This window comes from Hyperolius riggenbachi, chromosome 1, assembly GCF_040937935.1.
Source record: "Hyperolius riggenbachi isolate aHypRig1 chromosome 1, aHypRig1.pri, whole genome shotgun sequence".
NCBI lineage: Eukaryota > Metazoa > Chordata > Amphibia > Anura > Hyperoliidae > Hyperolius > Hyperolius riggenbachi.
Window position 1 is genome coordinate 487504699 of NC_090646.1, and position 15487 is coordinate 487520185.

General features: G+C 46.1%; 1 protein-coding gene across 1 annotated transcript in view; it reads left to right on the forward strand.

Moving 5' to 3' along the window:
- LOC137522316 (twisted gastrulation protein homolog 1-A-like) overlaps positions 1–10041 on the forward strand; it is a 61682-nt gene extending 51641 nt beyond the window's left edge. The window contains exon 5 of the mRNA XM_068242350.1: positions 6005–10041. Within this exon, the coding sequence (XP_068098451.1) occupies positions 6005–6249 (245 nt within the window). The 3' untranslated portion in view covers positions 6250–10041. The remainder of the gene's footprint in view (positions 1–6004) is intronic.
- Positions 10042–15487: the final 5446 nt, after the last annotated feature.

Consider the following 15487-nt stretch of genomic DNA (forward strand, 5'->3'; position numbering starts at 1 on the left):
AAAGCACCAATAAAGTGCTAATGCATTGACTGGAGGTGGACAAAAATGTTGGCCCCTTAGGTCCAGGGGCCCTGGTAAGATCGCAACCTCTGCATCCCCTTTAGCTATGCCACTGGCTGCAATTTGCTCCAGTGCCATGGCAATTGTTTTTAAAATGGACAATTATTATTGTTGCTTGCTAATTTTGAATGATATATGAAGCAGGCCACACAGAACCAGGTAATAGGCCGATCTCCAGTCACAATTGATACTCTCTGAAATACCTAGGTCCAGATCACTACACATAGGTCACTGCCTAATAGAGCCACCACCCGTGGTTTGAAAGGACACCTAAAGTGAGAGGAATATGGAATCTGCCATATTTATTTCCTTTTAAACAATACCAGTTGCCTGGCAGTCCTACTGATCTATCATGTATGTGTCTGACACACCTGAAACAAAGATGCAGCTAATTCAGTCAGACTTCAGGTAGAAACATCTGATCTGCATGCTTGTTCAGGGTCTATGGCTAAAAGTTCATCTTCAAGAAAAAAAGCAATTGGTGTGCACCTTCCGTCTGAAAATGGGTGATTTAATGACCAGAAGTAAACAGTACATTCAAATATGCAAGCAGGTTGTGGTTTTCATCAAACATTGATATCCCCTGCAGGGCCGGATTTGTACTTTTCACCGCCCAAGGCCAACTATACCGTCTGTTTGGTTGTTATCTCTGTGTGCCCCAATGAGAATTCTACTTACTTTCCCTCATTGGATGTCAGTTGTCACAGATGACTATTTTAGTAATATGCGTATAGATTATAAGTTATGTTTTCCTTAAGAACTTTTATGTTATGTTTGTTATCTCATTAATGATGGAACCATTGTGTCACCATGAGAGCTAGGCTGAAGTGTACCTGCAGGATAGAGCTTACAGGTCTTGCAGGGACAACACAAGTACAGGACAGGGAGTTTGAAGGTGAAATCTGTTCTTGTAGATATGGATGGCTGCATAGAATAGCTTTACTGCCCCTCACTGAGCCGCCCCTAAATTTCTGGTGCCCTAGGCCATGGCCTATTTGGCCTTGCCAGAAATCCGGCCCTGATCCCCTGGTGGGGTATACATAGTCAGGCTAGTCTTACGTGACCGTTGGTAGCAGGGTTGTGGAGGTTGGAGGTGGGTGGAGGCAATAGCGGTGGAGCGACGGCCGTTTCGCGTCTATCTGACGCTTGGTCACGCGAACCACTGTCCAGTGGTTCCCGTGACCAAGCATCAGATAGACGCGAAACGGCCGTCGCTCCACCGCTATTGCCTCCACCCACCTCCAACCTCCACAACCCTGCTACCAACGGTCACGTAAGACTAGCCTGACTATGTATACCCCACCAGGGGATATCAATGTTTGATGAAAACCACAACCTGCTTGCATATTTGAATGTACTGTTTACTTCTGGTCATTAAATCACCCATTTTCAGACGGAAGGTGCACACCAATTGCTTTTTTTCTTGAAGATGAATGTTGATGTATTTTTCTACTATATATGGTTGTGCACACGTCCACAACGCCAGTTAACGGATTAAGCAAGCAGGCAAGGTGCAGGGATTTGAAATAGCGCATTGCAAAGTGTCACTTATACTACTCGGCTCAAGTGTATATGTACTTTTGATGGGATGTGCCACACACTCAGACTTTCTCTTCTTATCTAAAAGCTTCTATGGCTAAAAGTATTAGAGCAGAACAGTAAGGTAATCTGCATTGTTTAATGCTAGGTACACACAGTGCAATTTCCCATCAGATCAACAGGTCGAACCGATCATTTTCAACAAAGTCTGATCTGCTTTTGATTGATAACAGGACAATTTTGTGCAGTCGTTATCTGAAAATTGATCCCGTTATCAATGGAGAGCACATCGGACATGTTGGAAATTGTCTGAGGTTTGAAATTGCATCGTGTGTATCTAGTGTAAAAGGAGATAAACATGTCAGCCTCCAGATCCCTCTCAGTTCGGGCGCTGTTGAGGTTTGTCATGTGAGAGGGGAGTTTCTGCATGCGGAGAACCAGTCTAAAAAGGGAAAAGCTGAAAAAAGGTAGCTTCACATGGATGGGGGGGGACGACTGTTGCTCTTAAATGAAGGAGCATGAATGAATGAAACACATGGAAGGCGCTCATAGGATGCGGACTGCACATGGCATGGAAGGGCTGCTGCAAATGGAAGGGTGATTGCTATGCTCAACGAGATACTTAGAATTCTGGTTTGTGTAAAAATGTAAAACAAATTGTATGCAGGTACAAGTTGGGCCAATAAAAATTGCCTTTGATTAGTGCAATTCCATAATATTGTTTTTCTTTATCTATAAGTAAAAGACTGTGTAAGATAGTGTACAGTAGACTTCATTATCTTAGTATAGAAGTTTGGGCCCCATTTAGTTTTGAATATTGAATTGACTGAAACTACAAAGTAGTACGTTCCATCAGATGTATGTCACCCAAAATGATCATTTGTGACTGTTTTTGGTGACAATCTCATGTCTGAAATGTTTTCTTTAAAGGACAACTGTAGCAAGAGTGCTATGTAGGCTGTTATATTTATTTCCTTTTAAAGTGAACCCGAGGCCAGGATTAAAACAAAAAAAAAAAGCAATGCTAACTGATCTGTGTGGAACAGGTAGCTGCAATCCCCGCCCCTCCAGTGGTCTGCTATCTATTACTTTCGTTTTCAAGACCCCTGGGGTCATGACGCTGGAAGAGCTGCTCTGTGTATCTCACACACAGAGCAGGGTGCAGGGAGGCGGGGGAGCGGCCGTGGAGAGGCAGGGCTACCCAGTGGCAGCTGGTGAAGGCCTGCAGGAATGTCCCCAGTGGGCGTTTAAAGGGAACCAGAGAGGATGAGATATACATACCTGGGGCTTCCTCCAGCCCCATACGCACGGATCGCTCCCACGTCGCACTCCTCCGCTGCCTGCATCAGCCGCCACCGGCCTGCATCATTGCCGCGAGTCGGCAAGTCGGCCGGCGGACGCGGCCAATTCTCCGCATCACAGGGTGCTCTCCCCATACAGATACGCATGTGGCTGCTTACTGCGCAGCCGCATGCGTACATGTATGGAGGGAACCCCTGTGATGCGGACAATTGGCCGCGTCCGCCGGAAGTGACGGGCCCGGTACCGGCGGATCCAGGAAGCTGAGGACGGCGGCGTGGGAGCGATTCAGGCTTATGGGGCTGGAAGAAGCCCCAGGTATGTATAAAATCTTTTTCTTTTTCCACCCCCCGTTCCTCTCTGGTTCCCTTTAAGCAGGCAATACCTCTCCTCCCTTCCCCTCGAATTTGGCGCCAATCGCGTGTCGCCAATTTCAGGGGTTGATAGTGGGGGAGCAGAGAGCGGCATGGGGGACACAGAGGCATTTCCTGCAGCAGAGAACATGCCTCTGTGTCCCATTCTGTGCCTTACTTCCTTTTCTGCCCACCAACAAAGATTTCTGTTGGTGGGATCTGATTGCTGCTGCAATGTTTGTTTTTTTTAATCAATTTTATTGTTATTTAATTTTACTTTCTCCTTCACTCCCTCTCCCTGAGATCCAATCATCATGATCGCTTTTCATAGGCATCAGCCTATGAGAGGGATCAGTTTGTGAGCCACTGCTAAGTGACAAAGCTGTCCCCAGTAAAGCGCTGCACTAGATCACCATTGGCTTTTATCTTTGCCAGCCGCGATATGGCAGCCTCCATATCTCTCTTGCTACAGTTGTCCTTGTACAGCCTTAAACACATGTACAAGGTTTGTCTCCCTACATAGATCGGGATTTGATCTCTAGCTAGCTACATATTCTGATGCTATGCGGAAGGAAGGAGAGCTGATGGAGCAGCACATGAGGAGCGTCACAAAGCGGGTGGGATGAGTGGGAAGAACTATGCCCATGACCAGTGCTTGGCTGAGTCAATCCAGCAGGCAGATCACTCACCACCAAGTCGGATCTGGGCACTGCACATTTGTGAGATTATCAGCAGAGATGGTCCTCCTCATCAGCCTCACCTGAGTTTAATCTAGTGTGTCTCCTCACTGGACTCTCCTGGAGGTATAGCAATGAGACCCATTGAATTGCTATTGTTTCCCTACAGCAGGGGGCTTCTGCTCCTCCTCTGTCTTTTCTCCATGTTACAGTACAGGAACCAAGCATGCATGTGTATTCAGAGATCACTGATCATACTAAAGACAAAAAGATAATAGTCACAGGGTCCTTGACTTTCATCTCCAGTCTGGACAACACTTCACAAATGGAAACTAGCAGTCACCAAATACCAGTCTAACTTGTCTTCACCACATAATAGTGCTTGTTACAAACAGTACTGAAAAGGTGCAAGTGAGTGAAGCACATTATCTCTTTGATTATTGTGGACTGCCACATTCAAACTGTTAAATATCATTGAAGCAGTCTACTAGAAAGAAACAAACTTCTGTAACTCCCTGTAACCAGACAAAGCATAGCTCCCAACTGTGCTTCTTTTGAAGCCCTGTCCCTCTTTCCTCCTCATTTGTCCCTCTTTCAGGACTTGGTTCCTCTTTCTATGTAAATATATATATTTCTCTACAAAAAATGTGTTTGACTCTAAACTTTATTCCCATCCTTTAAATTGATATATTACTCATATATTACTCATTTTGAAATGTTAATATGAAGGAAAATGATCCAGGGTAGAATGAACCAGTGTGGTTTGAATAATAAAACTTATTTTTTTAATGAAATCTTTATGGTATTCGCGACTAGGTGTGTGATCAGGGGTGTGACAGGGGCGTGGCTTAAGTGTCCCTCTTTCTCATCTCAAAAAGTTGGGAGGTATGCACACAGGATCATAAAAATTGGGTCCATTCTCATCAGTCCTGTCAAAACTAGCAGACTCTCAACTACTAATATTGCATGAAGTAAATTCAGTAAAAAACAAACAAAAAAACCCATTATAGTAAGTCAGATTTTTTTCCGCAATAAGTGTTGCTACTCGCTATTTTTTAACACTCTATTTTTTTTAAGTGGACCTGAAATCAGAATGTCCTCTCTGCTCTAAAAGATACAACAGCATAATAACCTTAAGGCTTCTTGCACACCAAGACGTTGCATTAGGTGGCACGTTAAGGTCGCATAACGTGCACCTAACACAACGTATGGTGCTGCAAGAGCCGACGGTAGAGTGAGCCGCGTTAGGCGGCTCGAGTCCTATAATGTCTCCCAGAGTGGCGCTGATTGGCCAGCGGGACCACGTGATGCGGAGCGAGACACTCCGCATCACGTGGTCCCGCCGGCCAATCAGCGCCCGCCAGTGCAGTGAATATTAAGTAGCCATGTGCGTGGCTACTGTAGCTGGCTCTCCCCGCCTCCTCCGCCCCCCACTGCGCATGTGCAAACAGTCTAACGCGGCTATAGCCGCTCCAACGCCGCAGCATGCTGCACTTTGCACAGAACGTGCAGCGTTACATGTAACGCAACGTGGGCTGTGTGAACAGCCCACTTGTGTTACATTGCTGTGCGTTGGGGGAGCGTTACAGGCGCACTAACATGCGCCTGTAACGTCTTGGTGTGTAAGCAGCCTTAAACAAAAACATTTATTTGTTACAGCTGATACAAATCCTGCAATAAATCTCCAGTGTTTCTCCTTCCTGTTTCATGGAAGCAGACATATTGTTTACAGCCTGTACTTTCAAATGGGCTTATCTGTTTATCTGCCATAGGCAGTCATGTGACCCAGGCGGGAGATCAAATTACAACTAATGATTAGACACAAATGAGGGGGAATTACACGGGCTAAAAACTTGTTAAATACATATAGGGTGCATTTCTGTTATGTTTTCCTTGTGTCCTGTGCAATAGTTCAGGTCCACTTTAAAGAATCTTAGTTAAGTAGTTTACAAACTATTTTGATGTTACTAAGATTTGGAATAAAGACATACATCTGTTATGTGCTTTCATGGATTACCTGTCTTTACTAATAAATAATACTTTTACAAATATTTTTTTTCCTTTTATTCATTTCAGCTCTCCCTTCCCCGCCTTCAGCAAACCTGTCCAGCACTTGCACGGTGATGTATTTTAAGCCCTGCATGACAATGAGACGTTGCCATGAGTCCTGTGAAGTCACCGGTTCCTTGCGGTACCGCTGGTTCCACAATGGCTGCTGTCAGTGTGTCGGCCCTGACTGCTATGGATATGGGAACAAAGAGCCGCTGTGCCACCAGTGTCACCCCAAGGGAATACTGCCAGCTGTAGCAGATGCTGACTAGACTGGAAATGGTTAATAAATGAGAAGAAAATGTATCATATCAAAGCATAATCCATTGTGTTTTCTAGGCACTTTATTTCCAAGTTATAAGGTATGCATGCCACATCAACTCATTGCAAATATGGCGCTGACAATGAGAAAGCCAGACTGACAATTTGGATAAAACAAGTGCAATTTTTGGAGGTGGAAAAAGGAACTACACTAAAAGGATACACAACAAGCTCAATATAAAACAGTGACCTTTAGTGCAGAGCATTTACTGGTAATCATTGACTTGCTTCCTCCTATCACCTACTGCTGGAGGGATATTTAAAGCTGACCCGAACTCAAAACTTCCTCTCTGTTCTAAAAGATACGCAACAGCATAATACCCTTTAAAGAAAGACATTTCTTGGTTACAGCTGATACCAACCCTGTAATAAATCTGCACTGTTTCTACTTCCTGATTCATGTAAGCAGACATATTGTTATCCTGTGTTTTCAAATGAGCTTATCTGTCATGGCAGTCGGGTGACACAGAGGAGAGATCAAATTACAACTTCAGCTTAGTCACAGATGAAGGGGAACTAGACAGGCTAACCGCTCTAAATACATACAGGGTGAATTTCTCTGTTTTCCTTCTGTCCTGTGTGAGAGTTCGGGTCTACTTTAAACCAGAAGTCCAGGATTTAAAAAAGAACAATAAATGTAACTGCCTGCACCCTGTCTTCACCAACACTACTAAGAAACAAGACTTGCCTAGTTGAAGAACTATTCATATATACCAAATTTCAAGCTGCATTTTGAACACCACATCACATCACTCCCCCCCTCCCCACCCCCTCTTTTCAGTTAAATAGGTGCACACTGACGCCAAGGCTGATGCTGCAGGCTGCCGCTGAGGCCTATGGGAGAGCAAGCAGTCTGGACTGTCAGGCTTCCTGACAATGGCAGACCTGAGTGTGTAGAAGAAAACAAGGGGGAGGGTAATGGGAGATCAATCACATTATCACACAGTTGAGCCTTCTAGTCAGATGTCAGCAGAAATGTGTTCAGTGCCACGTGAGGCGCATGCTTTAAGCAAGAAATGCACTAGATTCATATAGAAATGCGCTAAATTCATATATCCCCAGAGTTGTGCTGTATCAGTTGTTAGTTTAATTTAACACTTTAGGTTCATAAACAGGCTCTACAAAACTTGCCCCAATCAAATAACCAAGGTCACTGATATGATTTACCGGCAACCAAATGCACATTGATATTGTGAATGACCAGCTCATTTAAATACTGCATGCGGCGCAAGCTCCTGCGTGTCCATTCTGTAGAACAACGTCTTTTAGCCCCTTTACATTTCAGGAGGTGAATTTCACATCCTAATTGGTCCAGTGCTTTCCAGGACATGAAATTCATGTCCTGCACTAAATATCACCACCAAACACGCTCGTGCACATGCGTTCTGGTGCATGCACATGCACAATCCTATCGTGTACATGTGTGCACTGGTTTGGTTTGAAAATGAATGATTGCTGCTAGCAGAAAGAGAAAAAAAAAGTATTAAAGTGTCAAACTAAAATAATGTGTCCCCTGTAGTTGTGTTAACCAACCCTTTGTGTCACCTATACTTGTCGTTAAGATTCGTAAGACACCTGTAATGGCTGCTGCCCGTAGCGATCAGTTGCGGTCTCTAGGTCGACAGTTTAGAGTAACAGTGCTGTGCAGATGCATCAATATGCTGTTGCCTAGCAATGGATCTGTACAACCCTGGGGTCCCCAAACTATGCGGCTTAGTAATCGCATACCATCGCTACAAATGCAAAGGCTGGCATCACATGACTGCTTTTTCAAGTCTAGTGAAAAGTGGGTTGACACTTTCTTAACCGGTTCCGGACCCCACAAATAGAAATCTACGCCCTGTTTGGGACCTGTTATCCCTGTTATCCCTGTTATTCCTTGCTAGGGCATAGATTTCAGTTAGCCCACTGCACGCTAATGCTGATTGCTCCGCTCTCCCGCCTCTGCAGCCCACTCTCTCTGCTGCCTGTATGACAGCAGAGCTCATCAGTTCTGGCCACGTATGTTTTGTAAACCTTTGTGTAGCAAGGAGAGGGACAGCCTCTCAGTTCCAGGTTGTAAATAATGATCGGAAGAAGTTAAACTCATCATTTTAGAGACATTGGTCAAGTGAGATTTGACATACAATTTGATTTGATTTTGATACATGAGGCAATCAGCTTTAGGAATGCCCCATAGCCTGTTAAAGTGAACCTGAGCCAAAGCTCGGGTTCAAAACAAGCTCTTACCCTGCAGAGGGGGACGCCTTAGGATTCTATTGAGGGAAGCCTTAGGATTCTATTGAGGCTTCCTTCTCTAGTCGGCAGCCCTCTCTTGCAGAATGCGGCCCCGATTCCCTTCCATATTAATGACCGCGCTGTAGCCACGCGAGCCCGTCTGCTCATGCTCAGTAACACGGAGTCCACGGCTCTGTGCATGCACGGGCGGGCTGAGTCGGCTATTGTGTGTCCATGTACAAGGAAGAGGGCGGCTGTGCTCAGCGAAGGGGTACATTAGAAGAGAGAGGGAAGCCTCAGTAGGATCCTAAAGGGGCCCATACACCTAACGATTTTCCCGCCGATATACAGCAGATTCAATCACTGATCGAATCTGCTGTGAAATCGTTGCGCAAACGATTCATTTCCATCCGAAATCAATCGTTCCTGTTGATTCCCGTCGAGCCGTCCATGTGGAAGATTTTGCTTGATCGCCGGCGGGTCGGGGGTGCATCGATAGTGGCGTTCGAATGCCCGACGCAATACAGCGGCAATACATTACCTGCTCCGGCCGGCGCGAGTCCTCCCAGTCACCGCTGTCTCTTCTCCGCTGGGCTCCAGGGCTGCAGCTTCACTGAACTTCCTGTCCCGGCAGGAAGTTTAAACAGTAGAGCGCCAGCGGCAGCACCAACCACAGATTGTGATCGGTTTCATGCTGAAATCGATTCACAATCTGTTTGCAGTAAAGGCAGCCATACGATCCCTCTCTGATCAGATTCGATCAGAGAGGGATCTATCTGTTGGTCGAATCTGATGGCAAATCGACTAGTGTATGGCCACCTTAAGGCTTCCTTCTCTTCAGGTAAGTATCTGGTTTTGTGTACCCGAGCTTCGGCCCAGGTGCACTTTAAGTTCAGAGAACTGCCACCACCACCATCAGTATGATTTGCCTTCTTAAAACAAAGTATTTGAGATAATTAGTGAACAACTGTGGCTACCCACAATGCACCAATACTAAATATGCAAATTATCTCTTTATGCCCAGCGGTGCATTGTGGGTAACCACAGTTGTTCACTTAAAGCTGAATTATCGCAAAAAAAAAAACCTTCTGTTCTAAGAAGGCAAATCATACTAAGCATTGCTTTTTAGTAGGAGGGCTTTTCGGTCTCTTTTAGTCCCCTATACTTTCCTAGTAGTTTTGGGTCACCCCAAGCTGCTTGAGTCACATATTTTCAGGAATGTTAAACAGTTGGCTTAATTTTTTAATTTCTTTGTCCTTCCATCTTAACAAGGCACTGAGTTGCATGCCAGGAGCAAACTCTGCCATGCACAGGTTTGTCTTAATACAGAATATACATTTCTCTTTTTATTTACCTATATTATTGTTTTGTTTTTATTGCTGTTTATTACCTATTTATTATTTGCTTACCTTTTAATATTATGTTTTTCTGGGGTAACTGCTTTGCCCCACTTGTTGTACTCTGCTGGAATTCCCCCTGGATCTCCCATTTCCCAAAACACATTAAATTAGTAGTTAGTACTGTGAGTTTTTTGTTCTCTTGTGTTTCCTTAAGCATTTGTCTTCATTACAAATAAATAAAACCTGAGACAACAAAATGACATGCAATGCTAGCTTGTCTCCTGGGAGCCCCAGAAGTCAGCCACTAGCGCAGCTTTCTATTCTCCTTAAATTGTCTACATATAAGAAAGTGCATGCATTTCATCACAGTACAGAACACAATACAATTCCAGCTTCAGTTATTGTACAAACTAAAAAGTTAGCAAAAAGATACCTATAAGATGTACCAATAATGATAGGACAGATGGGTTTATACTGGTCAGCTAAATCACTAAGTTAGTTTCAGGCTGAAAATGGTATTCAAATGTGCAGAGCATTTCTTTTGAGGTTTCAATAATGGAACAGCATGAGAACATGCATACGTAAAGGGACACTTTTGTGAAATTTAGGCTATTGGGATGACCCTGGTAGCATGTTGCTAATAGGAAGAGCAACACATATTAAGCAGTGTTGCCTAAAAAGGTAGGCTGGAAAGGATATTTTACAGCATGTTACCCAAAAACCTCCACAGCACATAACAGTACTTGCTGCTGAGGCTGCATTTCAAGAACAGGCTTTGTCCTTAACGCATGGAGATAAGAGAGGTCAGCTGTTCGCACAGCCCTACTGAGCAGAGCGGGAGGCCATGTTGCTTGCTTGTTACTGACAGACAGAATCTCTACATGTGCTGTAGCATATCCTTTTCAGCTGCTTTCCAGCAGAGGTGCTCAAACCTACTGCTTGACCCACTGAGTTGTGCTCCCATTTTTGCCTGAGGAAGCGGGGTCACGCCCGCGAAACGTGTCGCATTTGTGGAGTTGAATAAACTTTGTCAATTCTGTTTTATCGAGACTCGAGTGAGTTTTCTTTTTTTGTAAGAGGGAGGTGAGTCCACCCCAACATCCCCCTCTGCTTTTAAGCGTTTTTTTTTAATGTTTTACTCTACTCTGGCGCCTCTGTATACCGAGTTTTTGCTGATCTTCTAGTCCACCCTGGGTGGAGGGGTGCATCCCCATCTACTATCTACAGAGAGCGACTCCTTAACCTGAGTGGGGTCAGGTCCTAATGCTCCCCACCTGCATTTAACCACTTGCCGACCGTGCACTCATACCGCGCGTCGGCAAAGTGGCAGCTGCAGGACCAGCGATGCAGTTCTGCGTCGCCGGCTGCAGGCTAATTAATCAGGAAGCAGCCGCTCGCGCGAGTGGCTGCTTCCTGTCAATTCACGGCGGGGGGCTCCGTGAATAGCCTGCGGGCCGCCGATCGCGGCTCGCAGGCTAAATGTAAACACAAGCGGAAATAATCCGCTTTGTTTACATTCGTACAACGCTGCTAACAGTAGCAGCGTTGTACCAGATCAGCGATCCCCGGCCAATCAGCGGCCGGGGATTGCTGTCACATGACAGGCAGGAGCCTGTTAGAGGCTGCACAGGACAGATCCGTTCCTGTGCAGCCTCGGATCTCCGGGGGAGGAGAGGGAGGGGGGGAATTTCGCCGCTGCGGGGGGCTTTGAGGTGCCCCCCCCCGCAACACACAGGCAGGCAGAAGCGATCAGACCCCCCCTGCACATCCTCCCCCTAGTGGGGAAAAAAGGGGGGCGATCTGGTCGCTCTGCCTGCACCCTGATCTGTGCTGGGGGCTGCACAGCCCACCCAGCACAGATCAGCTAAAACAGCGCTGGTCCTTAAGGGGGGTAAAGGGTGGGTCCTTAAGAGGTTAAAGTGGTTGCCTATAGGTAACCCGTGTTGGTGAGTATATACACATAAAATTGTATTGAACTCTTCATTTTACCTGACAATACTGCATCATATTGGGCTCTCGATTCTCTTCTTGTTTTAAAGCATTTCCAGCTGCTAAAGATGTGTTGCACTTCCTATTGGTAACATGCTTCCAGGTTTATCCCAGCAGCCTAAATTTAGCTGTAGTGCCCCTTTAACCATTTCTGCTGCCCGGACGTGAAGCTCACGTCTGGGCGGCTGCTCTAATGCGGTGTCGCGCTTTGGCGCGCTCCCGCCCTCGATCGCAGGCGCGCCCCCGGCTCCCCGTGGTGTCCCCCGGTAGCTTTGGGATCAGTGAAAGGGAACATGGTTCCCGATCACCGATCCCTTTCCCCTGCAGAAAAACCGAAGCGCTCACCCGTGAGGCTCCGGCTCTTCTGCCCAGAAGAATTTCCGCATCCCCCTTGTACTTCCGCTTAGCGAGAAGTACAAGGAGGGAAACCAAAACCGAAGGTGGCCATCTTGTGGCCAAATAGTAAAACTACATCTACACATTTTTATATCACAATTTATACACATAATAACATTAAAAATTAGCTATTTATGTCCCACACTAAAATATTCCCCCAAATAAATGTTTTAATGGAAAAAAAAAATTACAATTAAAAAAAAAAAAAGACAAATAGTTACCTAAGGGTCTGAACTTTTTAAATATGCATTTGAAGGGGGCATACTACAAACATTTTTTTTTAAATTATAAGCTTGTAAATAGTGATGGACGCAAAACGGAAACAATGCACCTTTATTTCCAAATAAAATATTGGCGCCATACATTGTCATAGGGACAAAATTTAAATAGTATAATAACCGAGACATACAGGCAAATAAACTACATAGGTTTTAATCATGGTAGCATGGATTATTTTAAAGCTATAATGGCCAAAAACTGAGAAATAATGAATTTTTTCCATTATTTTCTTATTAATCCTGCTAAAATGCATTTACGGTAAAGTGGCTCTTAGAAAAATGTACCACCCACAGAAAGCCTAATTAGTGGCGGAAAAAATAAGATATAGATCAATAAATTGTGATAAGTAGTGATAAAGTTATTAGCCAATGAATGGGAGGTGAAAATTGCTCCGATGCATAAGGTGAAAAATCCCAGCGGGCTGAAATGGTTAAGATTTCTACACTGCCTAGGTGGTTCTTGGCCAAGGTGGCTGGTCAAGAGGTTCATTTGTCGAGAATCTAGCATGTTTACAGCAGCCCCAACTCCCCCTTGATACATCAGGGAGAAATCTGACTGACGGGTCATCTTGGTTTAGCATATGCCGAGGGCATTGTTCTCCTACTCACCCAGTGTGCTCTGTGGTACTACGTTGGCCCTCCACCTCCATCCATAGCAACAGAACATGTCACTAGCCTATAGGCTAGTGATTCAACTGTACAGCCCTGAATCTCTGTTGGCGACAGTCCTCCTATGTGTGTAGGAGGCTTTTGCCTCTATATTCATTTCTGTGGAGCAGAGACCCTTTGATGTAGAGTACAATAGTACAATAGCAAGGGACCAATAAAATCCATTGTGGTAGTTTTCTGTTCTTCAGAACAGTGTCAGCCTCAGACTTGAGCAAGGTTCACACAAGCATATGATCATTACCCAGTCCGACTGATTGATATCTTATGCCGCATATACACTTTCAACAGTTGCCTGGAAAGATCATTCAAGATCATTTGTGGAAACAACAAATTCTACAGATCTACTGCTTGGCTCCCTGTTCTGTCCTATGAAGAGGGGAAGGGGGATGAGTGAGAGGTTCCTTGGTGCGGGGCAACAAGAGGTCAGTTTTCAGTGATAAGCCATGATGCGTGATCCCTAACTGTCATACATTCTGGAACACCTGTAATCACCCTATATTTCCAAGCAGTCTTTCTGGCCAATGAAAATGTGTATGTAGCTTTAGGATAAAATTTCACAAGAATTTTTTTTTTTTAACCTGAATAGAGTCAGCGTGGCAGCGTCTCAGAACCTCTGTCAGGTGACTACTGCAGTCCATTTCACATTAAGGCTAAGTACACCATGCACATAGCATAACGCCCGAACTACACCCTGGGCATAACACAACACACACTCTGCATATTAAAAAAGCGCGTAGTATTTTCATAGCATGAAGCATTGCTATGTAACATGCGTATTATTGTGCATGTGATTCTGAAACACACTGTAGAAAATGCATTGGGATGTGACCCAGTGGTGTAGCTAAGGCGCTATGGGCCCCGATGCAAGGTTTACATTGGGGACCCCCAAGCACTCCATACATAACAATTGATACTGCGCACCAAAACCTGCCAATGGCAACTAGAGTGTCAGAGGTGCTAGCAAGGGATGGGGACCTGCTTGTTAATGATTATTACTATTTAACCATTTGAGGACTGCAGTGTTAACCCCCCCTAATGATCAGGCTGGTTTTTGTTATGCTAGGCTGTGCAGGCTTTTCAGCCTCCTGCACAGCCCAGCTATGGAGCCCAGCGATCGGACTCACCTCCTTTTTTTGTCCCTAAGGGGACATGCCACCTGAGGTGTCCAATCGCTGTGGCAGTGTTTTGTTTTTTTCTGGCCTCTATGAGGCTCTCTCTCCCTCCCTCCTCCCCTCCGTTTTCTGAATTGAAACAGGACGGCGATCCGTCCTGTTCCGCCTCTCATAGGCATCAGCCTATGAGAGGACGGTGCTCCCTGGCCAATCAGAGGCCGGGTATTGCCGATCTCGTACAGCGCTGCCGGGGACCACAGCACTGTACGGATGTAAACAAAGAGGATTTCTTTCCCCTTTTGCGATCGGTAGCTAGCAGGCTAATCACGGAACTCCGTGGCAGAGAACGATCGTGCATGCGCGCGGCCGTTCCCTGGGAAACTGCAGCCCTAGGACTTGATTCCAATTGGTGTTAGGCGGTCCTGGAGCTGCCGCCGCGGCCATGCCCATCGGCGTTAGGCGATCCCCAGCAGGTTAACCCTCTGGGCGATATAATTACATCGCCCAGGAGGGGGCGCAGCACTTTTAAAGAAAAAAAAATATGCGCAGCGGCATCCCCCCACCCACTCCGATCGCCTTCGGCGATCAGAGTAAGCAGGAAATCCCATTCAGAACGGGATTTCCTGCTGGGCTTCCCCGGCCGCCATGGCGACAGGGTGGCATGACGTCACCGACGTCATGGACGTCAGAGGGAGTCCCGATCCACCCCTCAGCGCTGCCTGGCACTGATTGGCCAGGCTGCGCAAGGGGTCGGGGAGGGGGGGGGGGGGCTGCGCGGTACAGCGGGTAGCGGCGGATCGGCGGCGATCGGAAGTTACACGCAGCTAGCAAAGTGCTAGCTGCGTGTAACAAAAAAAAAATTACGCAAATCGGCCCACCAGGGGGGCTGCGCGGTACAGCGGGTAGCGGCGGATCGGCGGCGATCGGAAGTTACACGCAGCTAGCAAAGTGCTAGCTGCGTGTAACAAAAAAAAATTACGCAAATCGGCCCACCAGGGCCTGAGAACTCCTCCTGCGCGACATACCCCGAGCTCAGCTCGGGATTGTCGCCCAGGAGGTTAAAGTATCTATAGAAGTGATTATTATGAGCACGGGACCAGTAGAGAGCTAATACTGTAGTTGAGGGAGGGCCCTTCTGGGCCCCTCTGGCCCTGATGCAGTCGCAACCTCTGCACCCCCTATTGCTAT